Source organism: Panthera leo, chromosome B2 (genome assembly GCF_018350215.1).
Source record: "Panthera leo isolate Ple1 chromosome B2, P.leo_Ple1_pat1.1, whole genome shotgun sequence".
Lineage (NCBI taxonomy): Eukaryota > Metazoa > Chordata > Mammalia > Carnivora > Felidae > Panthera > Panthera leo.
In genome coordinates this window covers 129,777,082-129,800,764 of record NC_056683.1, presented here as the reverse complement: position 1 = coordinate 129,800,764, position 23,683 = coordinate 129,777,082, and the positions used below count along the sequence as shown (strand labels likewise).

The window sequence follows — 23,683 nt, the reverse complement described above, 5'->3', positions numbered from 1 at the left end:
TTTCCAACAAAGTCTTTGCTTAGATCCAATTGATGTTTTAAAAGACTCAACTCAGGTGCCCCACCCATCCATCCTAATTCAGGGAAGATTTCCCTGAGGCTCTTCTCAGCATTCTTGGCTGGAGACCCCTCTACATGTTCTGCGGCGTTCTCGCTGCCTTCCTGAACCCAGTCAGGACTTTAAACCAGCACACATCCAAACACACAGACTCAGTTTTATAAGTGGGAGCCATTCTGATTGTGTGGTGTCATACAAGCCAGTTGTTACATATTTTAAATATATCATTCCTTATCAGAGCTCTTAGTACATCCATATACTTGACGTCCCTCAAGAAGAATAGAAGCTTCTTGAGAATAGACACTCTCTAGTATTCAGCGCAAAGTTTGCAATACAAGAGGGGAGAATTCATTTCTATTGATGAAGGCCCACAAAAATGATATCCATGGCAAGATTAAGCCAATATACAGTTGGGAAAAGAACTGAGATACCAAAAGAGAACAGTATATTGTTATTTCTTTAGTATGTCACAAAATCAGAGTTAATTATGTACCAAGTTGAACTTACATGTATTAGGTGTCCTGAACACATAGTTGGTATCAGCCCTCAAGCTGTATCACTTCTATGATCCCACCCCTTAAGAGATAAGCATATGTCTACAAGTCTCCTTTCTTCTCCCGTTTCCCCCATACCAAGTTTAGGTAATGAAATATTATATATCAGAGTGTTCTGAAGACCATGAACTTTTATTGGAATACTGAAGTATTAATTTGATTTCCCCATTATGCTTATAAAAAGAAAGCCTCTTTAACCATGTCCTTTCTCCCTTCTCTCTTCAAAACCTTCTCTCTTCCAAAACTAGTTACCCTATATAATTCCCCCTTACATAACATGTGTAGGCTAAAAATAATCATTACCATTGATAAAACTCAAAATAGTATTATGAATATAACTTTAATAAGGAAATTCATTTTAGGTAAATCAGAGAATATTTTTTAGTGTTTGAAAAATCTCAAACATGCTCAAAAGCCACAAGAAGAAACTCAAGATGGAAAGTCAGAACAGACCCAGAGCTCACAGTCAGTATGAAAGGTACACACATAGGAGGTAGCAGTGTGTAGAAGACATTTGAAACAATGAACATGTAAGTCAATGTGTGTAAAGTAAGAAATATTGCCAGAACCCTAGAAAGTATCAACATTTCAAAATCAGGCAGAAGAAAGGAAGCTCACAAAGGCATCTCAGTTGCTGCAAAATGGAAGGAAGAGGCTTTTAGACTTGTGATCAGTTTCCTCCACGGCTGCAGGCATTGGTCTTTTATGGATGACAGATGTGCACACAGACTCACAAATACAGGTCAACGAGAAAAGCAGTTAATATGATAACAGAGGCCTTCTAGGTCTAAAGAATGAGCCGCTAACATGGAAGCTTAGAACAGACACAAGTGGGACTAGGGTGGGGAAAGAGAAGGTTTCTGCTGGGACTTGGAAGGGATCTGAGTTCCTTCAGATTCAGTTTAAGAATAATGACAGAACTCAAATCTTTCAAGGTTTCTTCAGTTGTTTTTGAACATTATACCTTAATATTCTCTACCAGACTACTTGGGAGGACTCAAGAATTTTAATCAGCTTTTAAAATCAATGTCTTTGTATTTTGTAGGTATCAAAGATTAAAAATGAAATGCTAGGGGGGCGCCTGGGTGGCTCAGTCGGTTGAGCATCTGACTTTGGCTCAGGTCATAATGATCTCACAGTTCATGGGTTTGAGTTCCGTGTTGGGCTCTGTGCTGACAGGTCAGAGGCTGGAGCCTGCTTCTGACTCTGTGTCTCCCTCTCTTTCTGCCCCTTCCCTGTTCACGCTCTGTCTCTCAAAAATAAACATTAATTTTTTTTTTTAAAAGAAAAGCATAATTAAAAAAATGAAATGCTAGAAAGTGTCCTTAGGTTTCTATAACTTCAAATAATAAAAATAACAGCTTTTATGTTTTTGAACAGTCTTTTAGTTCAAAAGATGGGAAAATTTTTCAAAATTAGATTGTAACTTCAAGACAGATTTTAAAAATCTTACAGCGCATCAAGGGATTTTAATTTTTCCTCTGTAACAATACTGTTTTTTCTCTTAAAAAGTCACAGGTGAAAATATTAAAAGATCTTTGACCACCATGGTCATTGGGTTTTGTTTTTGTGGTTTAGTGTTTTGTGGAAGTAAGGAACCTTTCTACTAAGGAAGTTTACCTTTTGCTTTTTAAAGAGCTTTCAAATTAAGGGCCTTGAAGTAAAGCAAGTTTTAAAATGGTTGCAGATCTGCTGTGTGTTCTAGTATTAAGAACCAATGTATCATGTTTGCTGCACTTTCCTGTAGGAGAATAAAAGTCTATGTGGTCTTCCTTGCTATCAAAACAGAAACATCTGCTCGTATTAAAGGTGCTGCCAGCCTGATGGCAGATGTGGGGAAAAAAAAAAGGCTTCTCCTGTTGTAAGGGGTATATTTGGCAAATAAGAATGATTAAGGATAATTTTAGGGCATTAAGATTATTTGATTACCCCCAAAGATTTTGTTTTCCAGTTGCTTTGACACATTTAATAATATTTAGCAATGATCAGTACTTATTTTCACCTGCCAACAGCTTCAGGGGGATTTGGCGTATACGTTAGAGTACATGTAAAACATCCCAGATTTTGAATCCATTTTGTTTGGTTTAATGAGATGTGGGTTTTATTTTCTTTTTTTCCTAATAAGATGTTAAAATATTTTAATCCACAGTTTATTCCTTTCTCTTAACTATTAACTGTATTTCTCCTGGCTTTCCACTTAAGCAGTGAATTGAACAAAAGAATCTAGGTGCAGAAGTGGGTAATTTCTTTAATCAAATGGGATTAACAACTCCCAAACTTTTAGGCCTTTAACAACTTTTAGGCCAGATACAACTTTTCATTTTTTCCTTCAACACTAGTCATCCTGAATTAAAACTTCATACTTTCAAACTCAAATGGGTAAATTCTTGTTCTAACCAAGAGGCATGTTTGTAGTCCAAAAAAATATGCTGTTTAGAAACTACTGACTTAAAGATTTCCAGCGTTAAAAAAAAAATTGTTTACATGGCAAGCAAGTGTGTCACTTCCAAAGAACCTATACTGAAAGGCTTTATTTTCGGTTCATTATTTTAAACTCAGATTCATCCACAGAAATGGCTTTCAGGAGACCAGAGCTGTCAGAGGAAGCTGACTTAACTCATAGAGTTCTGCACATTTATGCATATTTATAATGAAAGGCAGGAGACACCAATGCTTCTTTAGTAGTGAAATTTTTTTAAGTTTCAAGTTTAATCTGTAACTTTCAAAGCACTGAATTCAAAGAGCTGATCCGAGTTGTGCTTAATTACATTAATATGAGTGAGGTTTCTACAGTGAAAGAGAAGAAAGAGCAAGAAAGAAATCATGGAAACTCTACCACTTACTAGCCATGTGGGCTTAGGCAATATCTGTAGTTCTGTCATTTTTTGAAGTTTATTTATTTATTTTGAGAGAGTGAGAAAGACAACGAGTAGGAGCAGGGGAGGGGCAGAGAGAGAGGGAGAGAAAGAATCCCAGGCAGGCTCTGAGCTGTCAGTGAAGAGCCCAATATGGGGCTCAAACTCACGAACTGTGAGATTATGACCTGAGCCAAAATCAGAGTCGGACCCTTAACTGAGTCACCCAGGTGCCCCTACACTTCTGCCATTTATAAAATGGGCTTAACAACACCTATCTCGTGGGGTTGGTATGTGGATTAAAAGAGGTATTGAGGTACACTGGTTGAGAACAGCTCCTGGCACGCAGAAAGCCTCAATTAATGCTAGTCATTATTATCCTATGTCTACATGTACATATATTTACTTATATAATTAGTCTGCATACTCAGTTCATTTCCTAGACCCTTCACTTTCCTATTTAGCCGCACGCATAAAACAAAGGGAAAGTGTTATCCAATGTCTGTGCACAAAAGATATGTATCTTTTGCAATAAAAATCACATTCACAATATTGATATTGTCATCTAACAGCTTCTGATGTTTCATTGGTGCATTCTCTGATTTGGTTCATGACTACCTACCATACAGTTTAATAGGCTACCATAAACCCTACTACTGTGTCTCTTATTGCTTAAATTCTATTAACTTTTTTTCTGGATATGTTCTAGAATATGGGGACCAAAGGGGCTCTAGACCACAGATCTATCATCCTTAATTTTGGGCAATTCCTGACCACAAACAAAATTTATAGCTAAACTAATCCTTCCATAATACACTCAGACAGTGAGATAAAGTTTTTACATACGAGTCCTCAGTAAAACAGCATGTTTTTGATTAAGTCTCGAAATCCAGCTACCAATTTACAGGAACTACAGAGTAGAGAGGAACCTGCCCAGGGTCACCATGGGGATGCCACGCTGCAAAACCCAGGCTGTGAGAAATACTATAAAACAAACAATTCAGTTTCTTAAACAAATACATTGCAAAGGAAACAAAAAAAGGATAGAGGGGAGATCTAGGGATTAAAAGGGACTCCACAATATTTAAAAAAAAAAAAAACATCGGTGTTTAGAGACACAGAGTTGGTTAAAAAAATAAGTATAAAGAAGAATAAGGGTAAATTATTGTGAAAATCTCATTAATTATTATTTTGGTGGGGAGGGGGTTCCCATGGTGAGGGGCATATGGAAAACATCTGCTGTGTGACTGGGAAAGCTCTATATCCTGATTTTGGTGGAGTTGTAATGGGATTGATTTCATAAACTCCCTTATAACGGGTTTTATATGTGGCTCTCTTTGTGTTATACTTAACAATAAAACATTCCTTCAAATCTTTTATCTGAGACAGGGATGCTGACCATGGTTTTTTCAATGTGATCCTGCAGTGAGTCGATGAGTAAGTCGCCCACGGGCTTCCAGCCATTCCGTACGGCCTCCACCTCCTTCATGTCAACGTCTAGGTCATCCATGGCGCCCTGCAGATCTCTGAGCTTCTCCAATGCCTTGTCTACTTGCTTTTGCCAATTGCTAGTGACAGCGTTTAGACTTTCCCACTTCTCTTTGACTTCAGAGGACTGTTTGCGCATGGCCTTGGCAATCTTTTGGGCCCTCTCCTCAGGAGTCAATTCTGTAATTGAAAAAAAAAAAAAAAGAAGAAGAAGAATATTTGGAAGCTTGATCAATAGCCAAGTGTGAACACCACCTTTTGAAGGGGTGCTGATAGGTGCATGGAGACACAGTTTACACAAGCCAGGGGAAGAAGAAGTTTCTCCATAGTCTTCTACTGATTCCCTATTACTTCTCAAAGGAAGAAATAAGTTAGAGTAATGAGTGGTCTGGTAGTTTTGGTGACTTTTGAATGTTAATATATTTACAAACCTTGAAATGTAACACAATAACTCAAAAAAAATAAAACAATCTTTCTTTAGCATATATCTAGTTATATAAAATCCAAAGGTAGTATTTCATTTCACTGTCCTAAATAAAAATGGGAAGTATAATTAGGAGAGAAATAGCTTTAAGTTATGCAGAAAGACTCTGAGAAAATAAGATTAATTTATCATGTTCCTTAAAAAAAATAACTGAAGACAAATAACGTATCTTAGATACTTCATCGTCGCTGAATCTGTTTGACAGTTCATCTTTAATACAGGGCACTTTCTGTAGCCCAGACATGTAGCATGTCCACAAACATGTCAACAGGAAGACAGCAAAATTTCAAGGATCATCCCAAATATTTCAGATACAGCAAGAAAGCTTCCAGAATGTCTGAAATAAAGTCAAACCTTCAGACAGGAAAGGCCCTGCCATAGGACAGGGGCAGGAAGAAAGAGGAAGAGTCTAGAAGACAAGCAAAAGATACAGACAGAAACGAAAGTTAAGTTCAAAGCCAACTGTCAGAAACACAGAGGTGAGAAAGCTGACAAGACAAGAGCAGACATCCTTAGATCAGGTTAGATGGATCTCCAGTTAAACACTCCTGGGCCTCAGTTCTCTCATCACTCAAGGGTGTCCCCTTTCTTTTCTTTTTCTTTTTGAAAAAATTTTTAATGTTTATTTATTTTTGATGGGGGGGGGGGGGCGGGGGGGAGGGAGGAGACTGAATCTGAAGTAGCTCCAGGCTCTGAGCTGTCAGCACAGAGCCTGATGCAGGGCTTGAACTCGTGTACTGTGAGATCACGACCTGAGCCAAAGTCAGATGCTTAACTGACTGAGCCACTCAGGTGCTCCCTCCAGGTGTGGCCCCTTTTTTACCTCTCTGCTTGGAGGACTGTCCTGTTTGTCTACTAAAAACAGAGGTCAGTCAGAAACATACAATCAAGGAAATCAATACAAGGAAACTGTAGACAAATTTTAAGATAGAAATGCTTATTCTTCTTTGCAATAACATCTTATCTTTTGGTATCAGTTGCATTTGCAACTTTACTTCAAAATATTTCAAATTATTTGTGAATATAAATGGAAGTTCATGGAGCTTCCTGGTGAGATGAAGTAAAGCAAGCTCTCCCAAACACTAACTTTCATATGCAACATATATTTGTCCCTCTTTCTTTAGTATTATTTAAAAGTCAAGTGCAAGGGGATAGAACACCTATTTTTATCTATTTCAATTTCCAGAAAATTCTCGACATCAATATTTAGACTTAAAAGCAGCTGTAATAAACGTCTGGGAACCAAATAGACCATGAAGAGTTCAGCAGCCACAGAACTCAGGGTTGCATTGCTGAAATGCTAGAAGCTATAGAGTGTCCTGAATAATCCCTCTGCAACTGAATTGATTACAATGAGATTCTGTGTTATGATAGACAGATAGACTGAACCCACCATCAAGTGATAAATAAGGAAAACAAGTGAATCAAACACCCAGCTTCTAGGAATGCTTGAGCTGTGATACAGTCCAGTCCAACAATACTGGAGGAAAGAGACGCCATTAGACAAAGCTTATTTAAGTCCTTAAATAGAAAATGAGAAATACATAACACTTATATGTAATATATTTTGTTTATATAAACGTAAAATGTTTTATGTTTATACTTTATATACTTATATATAAATAATATAAAATATGTAAAATAAATAAATGCTACTTACGTGAGATGGAAAAAAATCATTTTAATAGCCCCATGAGAAAGGGAGTGGTAATTTTTATGATGGGAACACCTGTGTTTGTCACTTGGGCTTTTTCAAAGATCTATTTTAGGCACTCGTGTTTTACTGGCTTTTGTAAAAGAAAAAGATACAGTACTAATTTCAGAACAGACAACTTAATTGTGATGATTTTTCCCTGAATAAAGTAAAAACTGTTTCTGAGTCAGTCACCAAGTAACCTGGTAGGGAGACACACAGCTTCTTTGTCCTGTGACAAAACACCCAACATGGCTGGGACATTTTTGTCTTCACTTAATGTAAAATCTTTTGATTGAGCAGTCCTTTTGTGGTATTTATTATATAATCCCTACTCAAGCAGCTACTCGGGAGAAAAGAAAAGCTCTATGTTCAATTTCCCATCTGTTTGCCAGAAAGGATACATATTAACTGATCACGAGTCAGAATAAAAGTGCCTCCTATTACAGTACTGATCTCCTTTGAATGCCTACTTTAAAGAACAGAGGGAGGAGGTACAAAACCAAACAAAAACCTTCCAGAACCTTTGTGAAACAGGTAATAAGCAGCAACATCTGAAATATTAAGTTATGACAATGTGGTGTAAGAGAATAGAAAAACAATTTAAAACAGCAAAAAAAGAGGCATAAAAGATGAAAATAATAAAGGGATAAAATTACATTTTAAACATCCTCTAGTTATTTGAAAATCAAAGGACGACGTTTCCTTCAAAATTTCTGAAGAGATTTTTTTGCCGTACATTTTAAGACCCTCATGCAGCAGTAGAGAATTTTCTGGACCCAGTGGTTCAGAATTCAGGGGACATATGAGAACCCCCTCTGAGAGTTTATTTGCTTGCCTGTTTGTGTTTAAATACTGAGCCCCAGGAGCCCTACCCCAAAATATTAAAAGATTCAGATTTAGTTGGTCAAGGGTGAAGGGCAGTGTGGATATATTTTAAAAGCTCCCCAGATGATTGTAATGTGTTGCCAGGACGAAGCACCGCCAGCTTCTTGGCTCACAAATTGATTTCTCTGGTCCCTGCTGCTGAAGCTGGAGTATTTCCACTCGGGTGAGTTGGTATGTCATATTCCCACGCAGCGCAGGGCCACTAAATACTGAAGGCCGAGAGCAAATGAAGCTCAAAGATAAGAGGGTAATCTAATTTGCATTTGAAAAGGCAGTAATAGAGGCTAATCGGAGAGACGGAGGAAACAGCAGGATAAAACCAAATAAATTTACTGACAATTTTCAGACCAGAAGCTCTTTTTCTGTCACTTTCCTATTCCCTGTAGAGAGTGTGTGTGTGTGTGTGTGTGTGTGTGTGTGTGTGCATGTACGTGTTTCTCTGTGGATTTCTTTGAGGGGCAGCACTGTTTCTCCGTTCTCTTCCCTTGACAGGCTTTCCCATCTAACTGACCAAATGTTGAGAGTGGAATTATACTTACTTCCTATATATTATATATTTATACATAATACATAATAGGTTATTATCTATTATATATATAGATTATAGATTATTAACCTGTTCTAGGTTATTATATCTATTATAAATAGATCATTTATAAATATAAATTATAAATATTGTAAATTTATATTAATAAATATAATTATAATTATTATATTAATTTCATGTAGAATTTATGTAATTTAAAAGAGTGATTATTATGTCATAACAGATCTTTTAGGAAAATTGATAACTATTTTTTAGGAAGAAGAAAGAAGAAAAAGAAAAGACAAGAGAAAGCAATGATCAATCTTCAATTTTTCTCTCTTGTCCAATTATCTTTATTCCTCAACTATGCAAATGAATTGGTGGCATTTATACCACACTACTTCTATAGCTTGGAGAGAAAGACTGCCCGTGGTACCCTGCAATGCAGGTGGAAAACAAAGCTGGACCAAGGGCACAGACTAGGATTTGGGACCAGCTCTGCCCCCCACCATCTTGCCCTTTGCTCCTAGGAGAGCTAAGTAACCCTACTCATCTCACTTGTATCGAGTGGGAACCCTGTTTTCTCATGCTGGGAAAATATTTTATACCAAGGGCTTTCAGAGGTCTAAAATTCAATTCTGTAAGAAAGCCAAAGCCACTATATCTCAAAGAAATCTTAATAGTAGAGGGGAAAACAATCTCCTTATACGTGCTTGTACAAAAACATTTTGCATTAAAAAAAATTAAAGTATATGTTTTTCCTATGAAATAGTATAGAACTCTATTAGAATCAGCCCAGTTGTTTTAAATAAAGACTTTCCATATTTATGGTATTTTCTTGCTCAATACGAAACTGACATTTATAATGTCCATTGGGATTTTTTTTTTTTATGTTTAGTTTTGAGAGAGAGAGAAACAGAATGTGAGAGGGGAGGGGCAGAGAGAGAGAGAGAGAGGAGACACAGAATCTGAAGCAGGATCTAGGCTCTCAGCTGTCAGCACAGAGCCCAAAGCGGGGCTCGAACCCACGAACCATGAGATCATGACCAGACCCGAAGTCAGATGCTAAACTGACTGAGCCACCAAGGTGCCCCTGCACTGTGACTTTTTATTTGTAGGTTCGAAAGCCTTATGTCATGCATGTTTTATTTCTTTCCATCTTGGTTTAGCAGCACCCAGTCTAGAGACCGGTAAGTCCTCAATATATAATTAGTGAACTGAGTTGGGCTCAATGGAACTTTTAGCTTTACTCCTTACTGAGCATACTCAACTTTATAACTTCAAGTGGAAATCTTTCTATTTATTTTTCTTTCCTCCTCCCCACACCCATCTAAAGCATTTACAAAAAGGTTTTTACTGTGAAAGAGAAGGATAAACTTCACAAAGTTATTTCAAGTATGGTAATTCCAAATATCTTACTTGTACATTTTGCTTTTTTTTGCATGTATCTACAATCTTGTTGTATTTCACCAAGTGATGAAAATATTAAGACCAGCAAATATAGAAAAGAAACCCTCCAGAGTAGCATTTTTACTTCTGGACTAGTCTAGTGCAAGAAAAGATTAGGAGATCATATACCAATTCCAACGCTAACAAGTTATGTAATCGTAAATATATTCCTTATCTTTTTGAACTTCAGTTAATAACTATAAAGTTACTGGCACATGCCTGGCACACAGGAGGGCCTCAACAAAGGCTAATTTCTTTTATGATTCCTTTTATGATTTTATTACTAAGTCTGGGAGACGTAGACATCTCTAGGGATTTTTCACATAAACAAACCAAGAATTAGCCAATAAAAATTCACAGGAAAAAGCAAAGCATCCTCATATCTCTAGAGACCCGACTTGCTCTTACTCTCTCTTTACCTGCCCTCCATTTCTCTCTCTCTCCCCTTCATGATCAAAAGATGTTTCTGATTAAAATAATGGGAAATATATTCTCTCCTACATTTTCTGATTACATGATTAACTTAATCTCTCTGATGATCAGTGTTTAAGAGGACTCCACCCTTTTCCTATTTTGTATGATGATAACAATCATTATGAACTAGATTACAAGTACATCATCAAGGGTCATCAGCTGATTACTGTAATATTTCTAATTATGTTCATTTAATACATTATAAGAGTGACAATAATAAGAGGTTACCCAGACTAGATTAACCTGTTCATGTGTAGCCTAAATCTTTCAGTAAGAACATGATAAAGATGATATGTACCCATCCATGCTGCCAAGGGACTTCTCAAATCCTTAAGGGGAAAAAAAGGACATTGAACAAGTATGTTTAGAGAAAGCAAGATCTCCAAAGTAAAGAGCTGTGGGAAGTATCTTTCACGAACACCCATATGCAAGGTAGTAAGAGAGGGAAGGAAAATGGAGAGGAAATCAGAAATGCAGCATACTGTGGAGGGAGATAAATGGTACTTTTGATCAGAAGTTAATGGAGGTAGAACCAGAGTCTGGATACTTTTAAGTTTTACTCTTCCTGTAAAATGGGCCAAAGTAAATAAACCCAGCATTGAACTGAGGAAGAAGTAAGGACAGATCATTAAGAAAATTAACCTTGGGGCACCTGGGTGGCTCAGTCAGTTAAGCAACCAACTTCAACTCAGGTCACGATCTCACAGCTCCTGAGTTCGAGCCCCATGTCAGTCTCTGTAGTGACAGCTCAGAGCCTGGAGCCTGCTTAGGATTCTGTGTCTCTCTCTCTCTCTCTCTCTCTCTCTCTCTCTCTCTCTCTCTCTCCCCCTCCCTGGCTTGTGCTCTGTCTCTCCCTCTCTCAAAAATAAATAAACGTTCAAAAATTAAAAAAAAAAATAACCTCCAAGAAAAGTGCAGGAACATCAGAGACACCCTGGAACAGACCCGGCTAAGCAACCTGAGACTCAGCTTTCAATTTTCTGTAACTGAATATTCCCTGAATTTCCTCACACTGATGGCCGCTTTGTAATTTATACATGTCATTTGTGTGTGCTGAACAGCAGCAGACAGGTCACTGGGGGGAAGGGGTGGAACTGAGAAGAAGGGAAGCTGGGAATGTAAACTCCAGGAGGGGTTTTCTTCGCTGTTGTATCCTCAGTATCTAAAATACTTAGTCATTCTTGCAAAAGAAGTTAGGCAAGTCTTATGTTTATGTACTGCCATAGTAAGTGAGGAGTTTAAATGAAGAGAAGACTTTATGTCTTTGCTAGCATTAAACTTTTTTTTTTTAAATGCAAACCTTGGCACGTCTGGTGGCTCAGTTGGTTAAGCTTTTGACTCCTGATTTTGGCTCGGGTCATGATCTCACAGTTCATGGGATTGAGCCCTGTATCGGGCTCTGCGCTTGAGGAGTCTGCTTGGGATTCTCAATCTCTCTCTCTCTGACCCACCTGCACACACACACTCTCTCTCTCTCTCAAAATATATAGATAAACTTTAAAAAAATGGCAAACCCTCTAATTCACTTTTAAAGATTCCAGCTTTTGAGAGGAACAACAAAAATAGCAAAGTAAGTATACTACCCCATTAAAAGAGTTTAGTATCCTCCTATTCTTTATATTTAAGAGAATAACATCCCAGATGTTGATTATAAGAAAATACATACATGTAAAATACTGCCATCTTTTTTATGAGGCAAATGTAATTTACGGATGGTTGTGATAGCGATTAGAGAACCTAACAGATGGTGAACAATTAATTTAAAATGTTGTGCCCATCAAACTAACCTTTGTTATCATTGTTACCATATAATTCTTCATCAAGAATGTTGATTTGTTTATTTAAATTGGATTTCATTACTATGGTATTCATTATCATGCAAAAAAGTTTTTGAAATTTTTACCCAATCAGTAGGCTTATTCAGCCGACTCATATATTTTAGGAAAGCTGAAGACTAGATTGATTACATCCATCCATACATTATAGAACTTTAATTTGGGAAGGATCACATTGCTGCTCTGTAGTTAAGAACACTGGAAAAGAAAGGAACATTCTATTTTTCTGTGTTTTTTCATGCATTACTACATTACTAATCTAATTTGGACTTGAGAAGTTAATTAAATTATTGTCTTGGTCTATAAGCCTGAAAGCTATTATTTATCCTTCAATTTTTTATATGAAAATTAAAAAGACAAAGTCTAATATTGCTTAACCACATTCTCTCTTGATGCTAGGAAATCAGTGAACTGGTATGTCATTCTATTAAGCAGCCTGGTATTTTAGTAAAGAAAAAGCAACAGTAAAGGGAAAAGTAAAGACTTACAGACATATTTCCTATTGTATGAAATTGTATGAAATTGCTTTAAAGTAGAATATAGAAAATTATTTCTACTAAAGTGCTGGAAGCACCTATGATTACAAGGGTAATGAGAGTATACTATGGTGGTTAATTGCACCAAGCCTAGCGACAAGCCCAACATGGCACTTCGATGCTGTCACGAGTGACAGTGTGCTTCCAAAACTCTCCGAGTCTCCATTTGCTCATCTGTCAAATGGGTGGTGACAGTACTCACACCTCAATGAGTTGTTTTGAGGATTAAAGGAAACAAGACATGTGAGGTGCTTGGCAGCGTGATCAATGTTGCCTTGTGAACATCTATGTTTACTAACATTTCTCTCCCTCCCTTCTTGGGCACTGGTCGTTCTTCCATCTAACATTATATTTATAGCAGGGGTGTGCCAATCCCAGCAGACCCAAAGCTCCACCTAACTCAAGCCGAGTCCGTCAGAACCCTCTCGTGCGATGCGCTGGATCTAAAGAAGGGCCTGCCCCTCCCTGGGGCCAGGTCATGAGGTACATGGTTATAGGAAAGCTAAGAAAATCAAAACTGGTGGAGAGAGAAAGAAAGGGTGCATAGAGAAAAAGCTTCTGCGTGGCACTCCAGTCCCTGATGCCAGCTGTGACCTTGCCCTTACCATACTGGGCTACTGGGGCTAATACATTCCCCCATGTGCCTACGCTTATGGAAGTTGGGTGTCTGCCATTTACAATAACTAAGATTCTAATCAATAAAGCTGTTATTAGGAAAACAAAAATGCCCTGGGAAAAAAACACCCATTAGTTTTACTAGCCTAATTACTTAGGTTATAATGTATAATTTGGTCTCATTTTATGAGATGCAAGGAAATAATTACTGCCATCTTTTTAATGTAAACTTAAGTTATACTAGGAATCCATGTAAAAGTAACTTGTACTAAGCTATACGATAATTTCACTTTCACTCATTTAACAATCATGAAATTTTATTTGCACGTTTGCTAATATTGGCATAAAATGGACTGACATAGTAGACTGAAAATGTCATTTATTGCTTCTTTGTTACATCATATGTAAGATTTCACAGAGGAGAAAAATATTTCTAATAATGGGCTTTCTAAAATATTATGAAACAGTTAGTAATTAAAATAAAACAGTATGCCCAGAATTAAAACCTTAACTCCTAGTAAATCTAAACAGCTGTTGAAGACCAAAGACAAAAAATATTAATCCATACATACTTTTTTATCTGAAAAAAATGATTCACCATTAACAAGTACAAGCATACATAATTATATAAAGTACACACACATGCACGCACACACACACACACACATATAGAGTACAGAAAAAGTACAATTAACTAATAGTTGTCTTTTTCCTAGGACTATCATTTAAATGAAACAAAATCAACTGATCAAGTATACCACGCTGAAAAAGAAATAATGTTCAGACAGCCTGGAAGAAAATAATAGTTGTAGCAATAGTAATGCCTTCACTGGAATAATTTTTAAAGAAGACTCATGGGGAAATTGATGAATACAAATAATGCAATATTTTTTCTTTTCAACATGAAAAGCTGAGAAGAGGAAAAGAGCTTTTCTATACCCACTCATACAATAAACGGTACAACTGTCTAAACACTTTTAGAGCTGAACTGTCCTATAAAAGTTTTACTTAGCGATTGATACCTAACCTCAAATCATATAATATGTATGCATTTGTGTGCATGTGCACTGAAATCTCTATGCAGCATGGGGAGAGGGACGTTGATGTGAAAGCTCTCACTCCCCTGTGCAAATGTGACCTTTACCCTGAACTATAGGTGACAAATAGGTGACAAGGCATGTGTATTCCCTGATTATCTCAAGAGGTCTGGGGACTGACGTGGGCTAAGGCTGACTGTGGCTGAGTCCAGTTTTCAAAGGAATTGAAAGCTGGAACTGAGAACAGCAAGGGGTAGGGAGAGGCTGGGAGAATAAGGCAGAAGCCAAAAAACAGCTGTGCAGGGTGAAGAAGCTCTAGACACTGAAAGTGGAGAAGGAGCCAGGTCCGTGGCCAATGAGCAGAGAGAGAGGGGAGATAAAAATGAAGAGATGTGGTCAAAGCCAGCCAAAACACTCACTGCAGGTTAAGAAGGGTCGCAACATAGAAGCTCATGCTGTGTTCCTGATCTACCCTACATTAGCTGGTGACCTTGTTCAGCATCACAGTATTTTCTTGGCCTTTGTGTTTTTACTGAGAAAGAAAGAAAGAAAGAAAGAAAGAAAGAAAGAAAGAAAGAAAGAAAGAAAGAAAGAAAGAGGGAGGAAGGAAGAAAAAGAAAGAAAGAAAGAAAGAAAGAAAGAAAGAGGAAAGAAAGAAAGAGAGGAAGGAAGGAAGGAAGAGAAAGAAAGAAAGAAAAAAGGAAAGAAAGAAAGAAAGAAAAAAGGAAAGAAAGAAAGAAAGAAAGAAAGAAAGAAAGAAACGAAGGGAGAGGGAGGGAGGAAGGGACGTAGGAAGGAAGGAAGGAAAGAAGAAAGAGAAAGAAAGAAAGACAAAAGGAAAGGAAGAAAGAAAGAAAGAAAAGAAAGAAAGAAAGAAACGAAGGGAGAGGGAGGGAGGGAGGGAGGGACGGAGGAAGGAAGGAAAGAAGAAAGAGAAAGAAAGACAAAAGGAAGGAAGAAAGAAAGAAAGAAAGAAAGAAAAGAAAAGAAAAGAAAAGAAAAGAAAGAAAGAAAAGGCGTGCCACTCTATCTGCCTGACTTATTGGGATAGTTAGGAGAATACAAAAGTGGTTTCGAAGTACAAAGAACAATACAAAGGACAACAAGACATTTACTGTCTTATTCAACCTTTTAACAGATATAAACCAGGTGACTAAAATCAAATGAAAAACAATTTGATTGTGTTAAAAGGAAAATTACTGTATTGACACGATACAGATGAAATCAAATTAAACAGTTCCATATTGTTCAAACCAGACAAAGGGATACTGACAAAGTTGTGAACTTTGTAAAATTTCTTTAATTATTCAGATAATTCTAGTTCAATTAAAATTATATTTACCTAATAACCACGTATAAGGGGAATGAGTTATTCTGGGCAGTCAGTGTTCCAGACAGCTACACTTTACCTCTTCAGCTCTGTATTTTTACGGTTGCCATTTTAAAAGGAAATAAACTAAAACAGAGCATAAATTCCTATGCCTTCTCTTAACTGATTTACATTCTGTCTTCAAAAATAAATAGACCATAATTCATAGCTTCAGTTTTTCTTTTATTGTAAAAAGCCCCAAAGACTACTCTGTTTTGCATTAGTTTAGAAGTGTCATATATCCTTTTTATAATTTCTTTCTCCTCATTGCTGTCACTGCCGGCAATCATTGCTCACGGTCACCCTTTTCCGTGTCCTGTCCTTTCCATTTGCCACATGCCCACGATTCACTGGGAAACAAGTGAAACTACTTACAACAGCATCTAAAGTAAGAGCTAATACCTCTGAGAGAGCAGCTTTTCCCTGAGTAAAACTAAGGATCTTCACTGCATTTGCTATATAATATCTATCTTGGTTGCTCAGATAATTTTGCATAGTCAGATTCTCAGTAAGTGAGAAAGGTCTCTAAGTACGGGGAGGGCTGAGCTCCAGACACAGATACCGGTAACACAGTCAGAGAGATCCCGGAGAGACCCTCCAGGGAGGCATGGAAGAGAGCTGGGAGAGAAAAGGACCCCGAAAGACACTGAGCCTTCACTGGCTGGGAGAGGATGAGCAGGGGCTGAGTGGGCAAACAAGGAAGGAGTCAGAATTCAGGTAAGACAGACCCACACACAGAAAACACACACATACACACACACACACAAAACAAAAACAAAACAGGACAGTAAGCCACAGGATAATGACAAGGAAAACCATTGCCTGCAGAACATCACTAGTAGTTTGGTGGCAAATGGGCATCAGTTTGGGCCCATGGGCAGAGAGAGAGATAAGACGCTGCCACACGGGAAAACTGAGGCCAAATCCCTGTCCAGCCTTGTGGGCCCAGTGAAGGAGCTCAGATGTTATCACAGGCGCTACTGGTGGTTTTTAAACCAGGGGAACAAATGCCAGTTCGGAGTTTCAGATATATCACTGTAGTGTCTATGTTGATGCAGAGATAACAATTAAGAAAGAACTAACAAGAGAGGCGCCTGGGTAGCTCAGGCGGTTGGGCACATGACTTTGGCTCAGGTCATGATCTCACAGTTCGTGAGTTCAAACCCCGCATCAGGCTCTCTGCAGAGCCCAGTTGGAACTCTGTGTCCTTGTGTCTCTCTGCCCCTCCCCCACATGAACAAGCACTGTCTCTTCCCTCTCTCTCTAAAAAATAAATAAATGTTTAAAAACAAAAAAGAAGTAACAGTAGTACTAACAAAAAATGGCAAGGGCTTAAGGTAAGGCAGTAACATTAACAGTGATCTTTAAATATTTTAAATATACATCCTTGAAAGATGATGAGAGAGTAGATCTTAAAAGTTCTCATCACAAGGGAATACAATTTGTAACTGTGTGTGGTGATGGATATTAGCTAGACTTATTGTGGTGACTGTTTCACAATATACACATACATCTAATCATTATGTTGTACACCTTCAACTCACAGAATGTTATATGTCACTTATATCCCAAAAAAACTGGGGAAAGAATGGAAATATCTAGCAGAGCATACCCGATGAGACTCTTTATCAGCAACTTATCATTTAGTTGAAATAATTACTTTGCTTCTTTTTAATAGCATTTATCGATTAATAGGACAGAAGCCTGAGAACAACTCATACCTGTGATACACAGCACTCAAGTAAAACACCACGGGTTACCACACACACACACACACACACACACACACACACACACACACACACCACTGTAAGATAATTGACAATAGAAAAAAAAAGAAAAAAAAAAGAACTGGAAGAAGAAAAGGCATTTAAAAAAGAAAAATCATGCAGAGAAGTATGTTCTGAACTAGTTACTGAAAAGTAAAGAGATGGGTCCATTTTGGAGTGTCCCAATGGCACGGTACACACAGCATATTAAATAGAATAAAAAATCTTTCTATCTTCCCTGCTCTACCCCTCCAACAGGGAGTACTTCAGGTAGCATCACACAAGACAACTAATGTTCAAATGCTATTTCTGATAGCAGCTCTATCTAATTCATGGTGAACAACAAAAGTATAAAAGCTATTTTGGATAATTTTCTTTCATTTACTTTTACCAGCAGGTAACATCAGCTAGCACTGCAGAAAACAATAATGGGAAAGAAAGTATAAAAGTTGCTAATCATAAAAAACCAAATCACAAGAAAATCATAAAGTTACATTGATGACTCTTTCTCTTGCCCCCAGTATAGTATTGGACATGGGGCTTGGCAACATCCCAAATGTATCAGCAAAATAAGAACTCAAGAAAGCAATATGATCTTATCCTTTAGACTAACTAACCACTGAGAAGGAAAATTTATAGTAAAGTGAAGCTTTAGTGATATGATAACATTTTTTTATTGCTATGAAGCAGTTTATTACAAAAACATTTCCTCTATTCTCTGGAAAGTGCTAGCGAAGCAAGGACGAGAAAAGCAGGTTTAAGGTGGACTTTAAATTGGAAAAGGTGAGACAAGTGAACTTATTTTTTCTTCCAAGCTTAACAACAATTGTTAATGGTGCCTTTTTTCTTGTTGTGTTAAGTTGAAATGTTCTGTCCGACTTTCCAGGTCCTCTGTAATCTGCACCAGACAACACGGACAAGCTCCCCACTCCTACCAGCTGCCCAGGCAAAGCCACTCTGTTCCTCACTGGGGAACGCTGATTGTGACGATCCTGCCCCAGGTGGTCCTCCCTCTTCCCTGAACCTCCTCAAGGCCCAAGCATCCCCACAGGTGCTCGGCACATGCATGCATGCCTTCATTCAGCAACTGTGCAGTAAGCACCTACTATGTGTGTGTATGCATGTTGTGTGTGTGTGTGTGTGATACATATACAACAGCGTACTCAGAAGGAATACTTCTTCAAAGTGAGACGTAACAATTACGAGGGATTTGCACACTGAGGGGTTTGTTGGAAGTGGAGGCCCAACAATGGCTTAAGTCCCCAGTAGGCTGACTGGAAAGACAATGATGCTACCAGCAGAAAATAAAAATGAATGCTAGAAGGGGCGCCTGAGTGGCTGTCGGTTGAACATCCAACTCTTGATTTTGGCTCTAGTCATGATCTCACAGTTGTGGGTTCGAGCCCTGTATGGGGCTCCGTGCTGCCAGCGTGGAGCCTGCTTGGGATTCTCCCTCTCCCTCTCTCCCTCTCCCTCTCTCTCTCTCTCTGCCCCTCCCCTGCTTGTGTTCTCTCTCTCTCTCTCTCTCTCAAAAATAAACACTTTTTAAAAACTTTTAAAAATGAATGCTAGAAAATATAGGTATGCTGTGTGTGTGTGTGCGTGTGTGTGTGTGTATGTGTGTACACAGACATACATATAAAACTAGGTTTAAAGGGCAAAGAACATCATGATGTTTTTTTAATTGTCAAATTAGCTAACATACTATAGTCTGGCTGCAGGAGGAGATTCCCATGATTCATCACTTACATACAACAGCCAGTGCTCATCCCAACAAGTGCCCTCCTTAATGCCCATCACCCATTTTCCCCACCCTCCTAACCCCCCACCCTCATCAACCCTCAGTTTGTTCTCTGTATTTAGGAGTCTTTTATGGTTTGCCTCCCTCTTTGTTTGTATCTTATTTTTCCTTCCCTTCCCCTATGGTCATCTGTTAAGTTTCTCAAATTCTGCATATGAGTGAAAGGAACATCATGATCTTGATGGGAAATTTATTCAGACTGAAATTTCTCAGACCCTACTCTGAGAAAGGGTGAGGAGGAAAATGGGTACTTGTCCAAATATCTGATCCAGTTTGGCTACAGTCAAAGAAAGCATTTTCCACCTGTACTTTCCTTACAAGTAATAAATGCTCATGAATTATGCTGTGGGACACAGCATGAAGAAGTCTTTCAGATCTGCCTGCACTATGTAAAGTGAGGGATGAAAAAATATTTTCAGGGGTGCCTGGGTGGCTCAGGTGGTTGAACGTTCAACTCTTGATTTCAGTTCAGGTCATGATCCCAGGGTCATGGGATCGAGCCCCATGTCAGGCTCCAGGCTGAGCATGGAGCCTGCTTAAGAGTCTCTCTCTCCCTCTATCCCTCTCCCTCACTTGTGCTCTCCCTCTCTCTAAAATAATTTTTTTTTAATTTTTTAAATAGTCTGAATGGTATGCTTGTTTTAAAAATGCATCAGAATGCTTTTATTGACAACAGTGAAAAATCATAATGAAGATCTATGTTGGCCCCAAAATTCATCTCTTAAATTTACTGTGTGATTGACTGCTATTTGCTAATGAGTTAGTTACTGTTTCAACTTTAAGTCAAAGTCCATAAATAGTACATAAATGGGTTTATTTTAATTTAAATAAACTCTATTGTCTGCTTGTAAAAGAAAGGTGCTTTAGTGTCTTATTTTAAAAAGTTATCTGGAAAACTAGAAGTTTAAAAAAATCTTTGTGGGTATTTCAATACTTATATATATATTGTATTTTAAATACCACTCTTCCACTTATAATTATCACTTTGCTTAAAGTTATCAATTTGCTTAAATATAAGAAATGTAAATTTTTCTTTCTCCAAGAAATTGTTAGTTACAGGATGCCTTTTCCTAAATCTATTCTTCTGCAGTTAATTTCCTTTTAAAATAAGGATATGAATTATACAGCCATTTCATTTTTAATTTAAAAATCTAGATATTTGTTAAATAATGACATATTTGATTAAAATAACACTGAGAGGTAAAATTTTACTATTAGATGCTGAAATACTGTAAGAAAATCTCCTACTTTATTTCAGGTTTTTGTTCTCCTCACATGTGTTTTATGATGTATGAAAGAAACCAATCTCACCTGTTTTTGATTGTAGGTTTCTTCTTGGTTCTTCAGGGGCCTCAATTGGCTGATCAGCCAGGAAAACTCGAGCTTGGTCTATTGCATTCAGGACAGAATACTCTTTCTCCTTTAACTCACGTTTCAGGGCCTTTGCAAAGAGAAGCAAAAGTTGAATTTGTAACTACTGTGTTCACCAAGTAATGGAACATCTCCAATGAAACTACTTCTGATCATACTTATCAAGGGAATGACAGAATGACTCATAACCATTTAAGCAAAGTTAGAAGTGAAAATACAATTTTTACACGCATCAATGATGAAATATATATAAAAGCAAAAACATGACAGGACTTAAATATGCAAAACAAGAATCTTTACAATATTCACCTAAGAGAAATTGTTACAGTATATTTGAACTTACACAAAATGCACTTTTAGGGTTATCACTACTGTCAGATTGCTAAACTAGAACAGCCTGTTCAAAGATACCTTTTTCTTGTAAGACTGACAAAAAAAATTACATCCAATGGTACTGAAGAAGGCAATTTCACAAGTAGTAATGAGATCCTCAGAAGTGCTTTACATTCTTCAGAATATATTAAAGAAAAAAACTAAGAGATAGAAACAAATTAAAGTACATGAAATCAAAACTAAACCAAAGAGAACACATAAAAGACAGTCTCCAATTATCTTCAAATACGTCCCATCTCTCACGCTGAGGCAATTATGATTTTTCCCTTGTGAAGTTTTTCATGCAAATTTATATTCTCAGAAGTCTGCCTTTAGTACTCTTGTTCTTTTAAGTAGGGTTAAACTTTCACCTCTGCTCCCATAAAATGTTTGGTGATTAAGACTCAAATTGACTAGAGTTTAAAAACAAAGCTCACTCCCTGACTATTGCAAGGTAAGAGGAAATGAAGATTTTCTCACGTACTATCTGAATGCTACAGCTAAATCAAAATTGTTTCTAATATTATTGTTATCCTCTTAAAATTATACACAGAAACACCTAGTGGCTCTAATAATATTTTGCTTTTAGTGCAGTTCCCTGACAATGCATTATTAAAACTCTGTTCTCATTTTCTAAAATACTGCATTGTACTACTATTTTAGAATCAATAAAATTTTGGCTTCTGAACACAACTGCTTTTTTTAAATGGCATTTGACATATGTTGGGATGACAGGGTATTTGCAGGCTAAATCCTCATCGTCCACAAGAGATGAAAGAAAAAAAAATCTAGAAACCCAGAATAATCATCTGATGTGAAAAACCGGAGCTAAACACCAGAAAAACACCAGTGATGAGTTTGAAAGAGAACATCACTGGTGGGCAAGGGTGAGGGGAGATGAGTGACAGAACGTTGGATTTTGTGATAAGCACTGTAAGTGCTATTAGACTTTTAAACTATTTACAATTATTATCTTGACCAAAAATTTATATGAAAAGGAGAGAGTGAACAACAACAAAAGAGCACCCACCCGCAATTTAGACACAGTAATAACGCACAGGATATAGGATGAATTAAAACTTGCTCTAAAACCCGTAGATACATTTACACAGCATCCATATAACCAAAGACAGACTGTGAAGCAAGCACAGGTCAATAAATCCCCACATCCGCTAGCATCGAGGGGCATTAAATAACTATGTGACAGAGCTTTCACTGTTTCTATTAAGAAATGCAGCTTGTGAAGGAGTCCCAAGATGTGACATTCAAGACAAACAAGACAATCTTCTGACATTTAAAGTTTCTGATACGTGGAAATAAAAGAGACAGAAGAGAAATGGGGAAAACACATTTTAATGCAGAAATATCTGTAAACATTTCCGGGTTTTGAGGCTATTCTTTAAATTTAGATTACTGTGTTATAGCAAGAAGCTCCAGATAAATGAAAGTACTCCTAGTATTTACTTCCTGAAGCACCTGGAAATATAAAATATGAAATAATGGTATGAAAGAACATGTTGCTGAAAAGACAGCACTGAAAACCAGTGGGTAATGTATCAGACTTATAAAAATTTTAGTGATCAAGAGTATTTATTCCCCAAGCCCCAATCTAACCAGTAAATTTGGGAGAGGTAAAGATTCTTACAATAATGTGCAAGGGCTCTGCTAGGTTTCTTCTTTCGGGAAGTGAAGTCCCAGACATGACCCTATTTAGGGCAAGCTGCTAACGGGGAAGCTGAAGGAGCTGGAACATCTCCTCCTTCTGGTTGAGCAAATAGGGTGAGGATTCACAGGCAGTATTTACAGACGTGGCACTAAAGAGAAACCAGGGAACACCAACTGGGTGATGATGTGGAAGGGAATTAAAACCTGAGAGAGGACAGAACGTAAAGGAATGTGACTCAGAGAATGGAGGACAGAAGCAGACCTGGTCCTCTGGAAACATAAAATGATTAGGGGCACATATTTCACAGAGGGTGAATCCTGATCTCATGGTGGAAAAAGAATATAATATGATCCATATGACTTAGGTGTGCAGCAGGGCCCAGCTGGGAGTTCTGGATTATTATTAGTCCACAAAATGTGCATTGAGGGGTGTGGAGAGGGGAAATGGCATAGGAGAAATCTGGGTTAGAACTATTTTTAGATTTTCAAACCTCTGAATGGAAATATATGTTTGTCTACAGGAAGGATACTTGGGAAAACTAGCCTGTCAACTTCCTTGATGGCTGGACTTTTATCACTCTAACACAGATGACGTCATGACGGGCAATTTCACTGGCTGGCTGTTTACTCTGCCCAGAAGGCTCTTTCTCCAGGAATCCACACAGCATATTCCTTATCCCAAGAGGCCTTCTCAGTGAGGCCCACCCACCCATGCTATTTAATGTAGAATTCTAACTCTCCCATCTGCTACATTTCCCAACATCTTCTACTATGCAAGGTAGGTGTTTAGTCTGTATGACTATTGTCTATTGTCTGTTTCTCTCAGAGACAGTATAAGCTCCACA

The 23,683-nt window shown here is 37.7% G+C and overlaps 1 protein-coding gene across 9 annotated transcripts in view; it reads right to left on the bottom strand.

Annotated features, from left to right (window-relative positions):
* UTRN (utrophin) overlaps positions 1 to 23,683 on the bottom strand; it is a 582,930-nt gene that overhangs the window by 93,013 nt on the left and 466,234 nt on the right. For all 9 annotated transcript variants that reach the window (XM_042940000.1, XM_042940001.1, XM_042939999.1 and 6 more), the window contains 2 exons: positions 20,742 to 20,871; positions 4,866 to 5,134 (listed from right to left, as the gene is read on the bottom strand). In XM_042940000.1, coding sequence (XP_042795934.1) covers positions 4,866 to 5,134; positions 20,742 to 20,871 — 399 coding nt within the window. The remainder of the gene's footprint in view (positions 1 to 4,865; positions 5,135 to 20,741; positions 20,872 to 23,683) is intronic.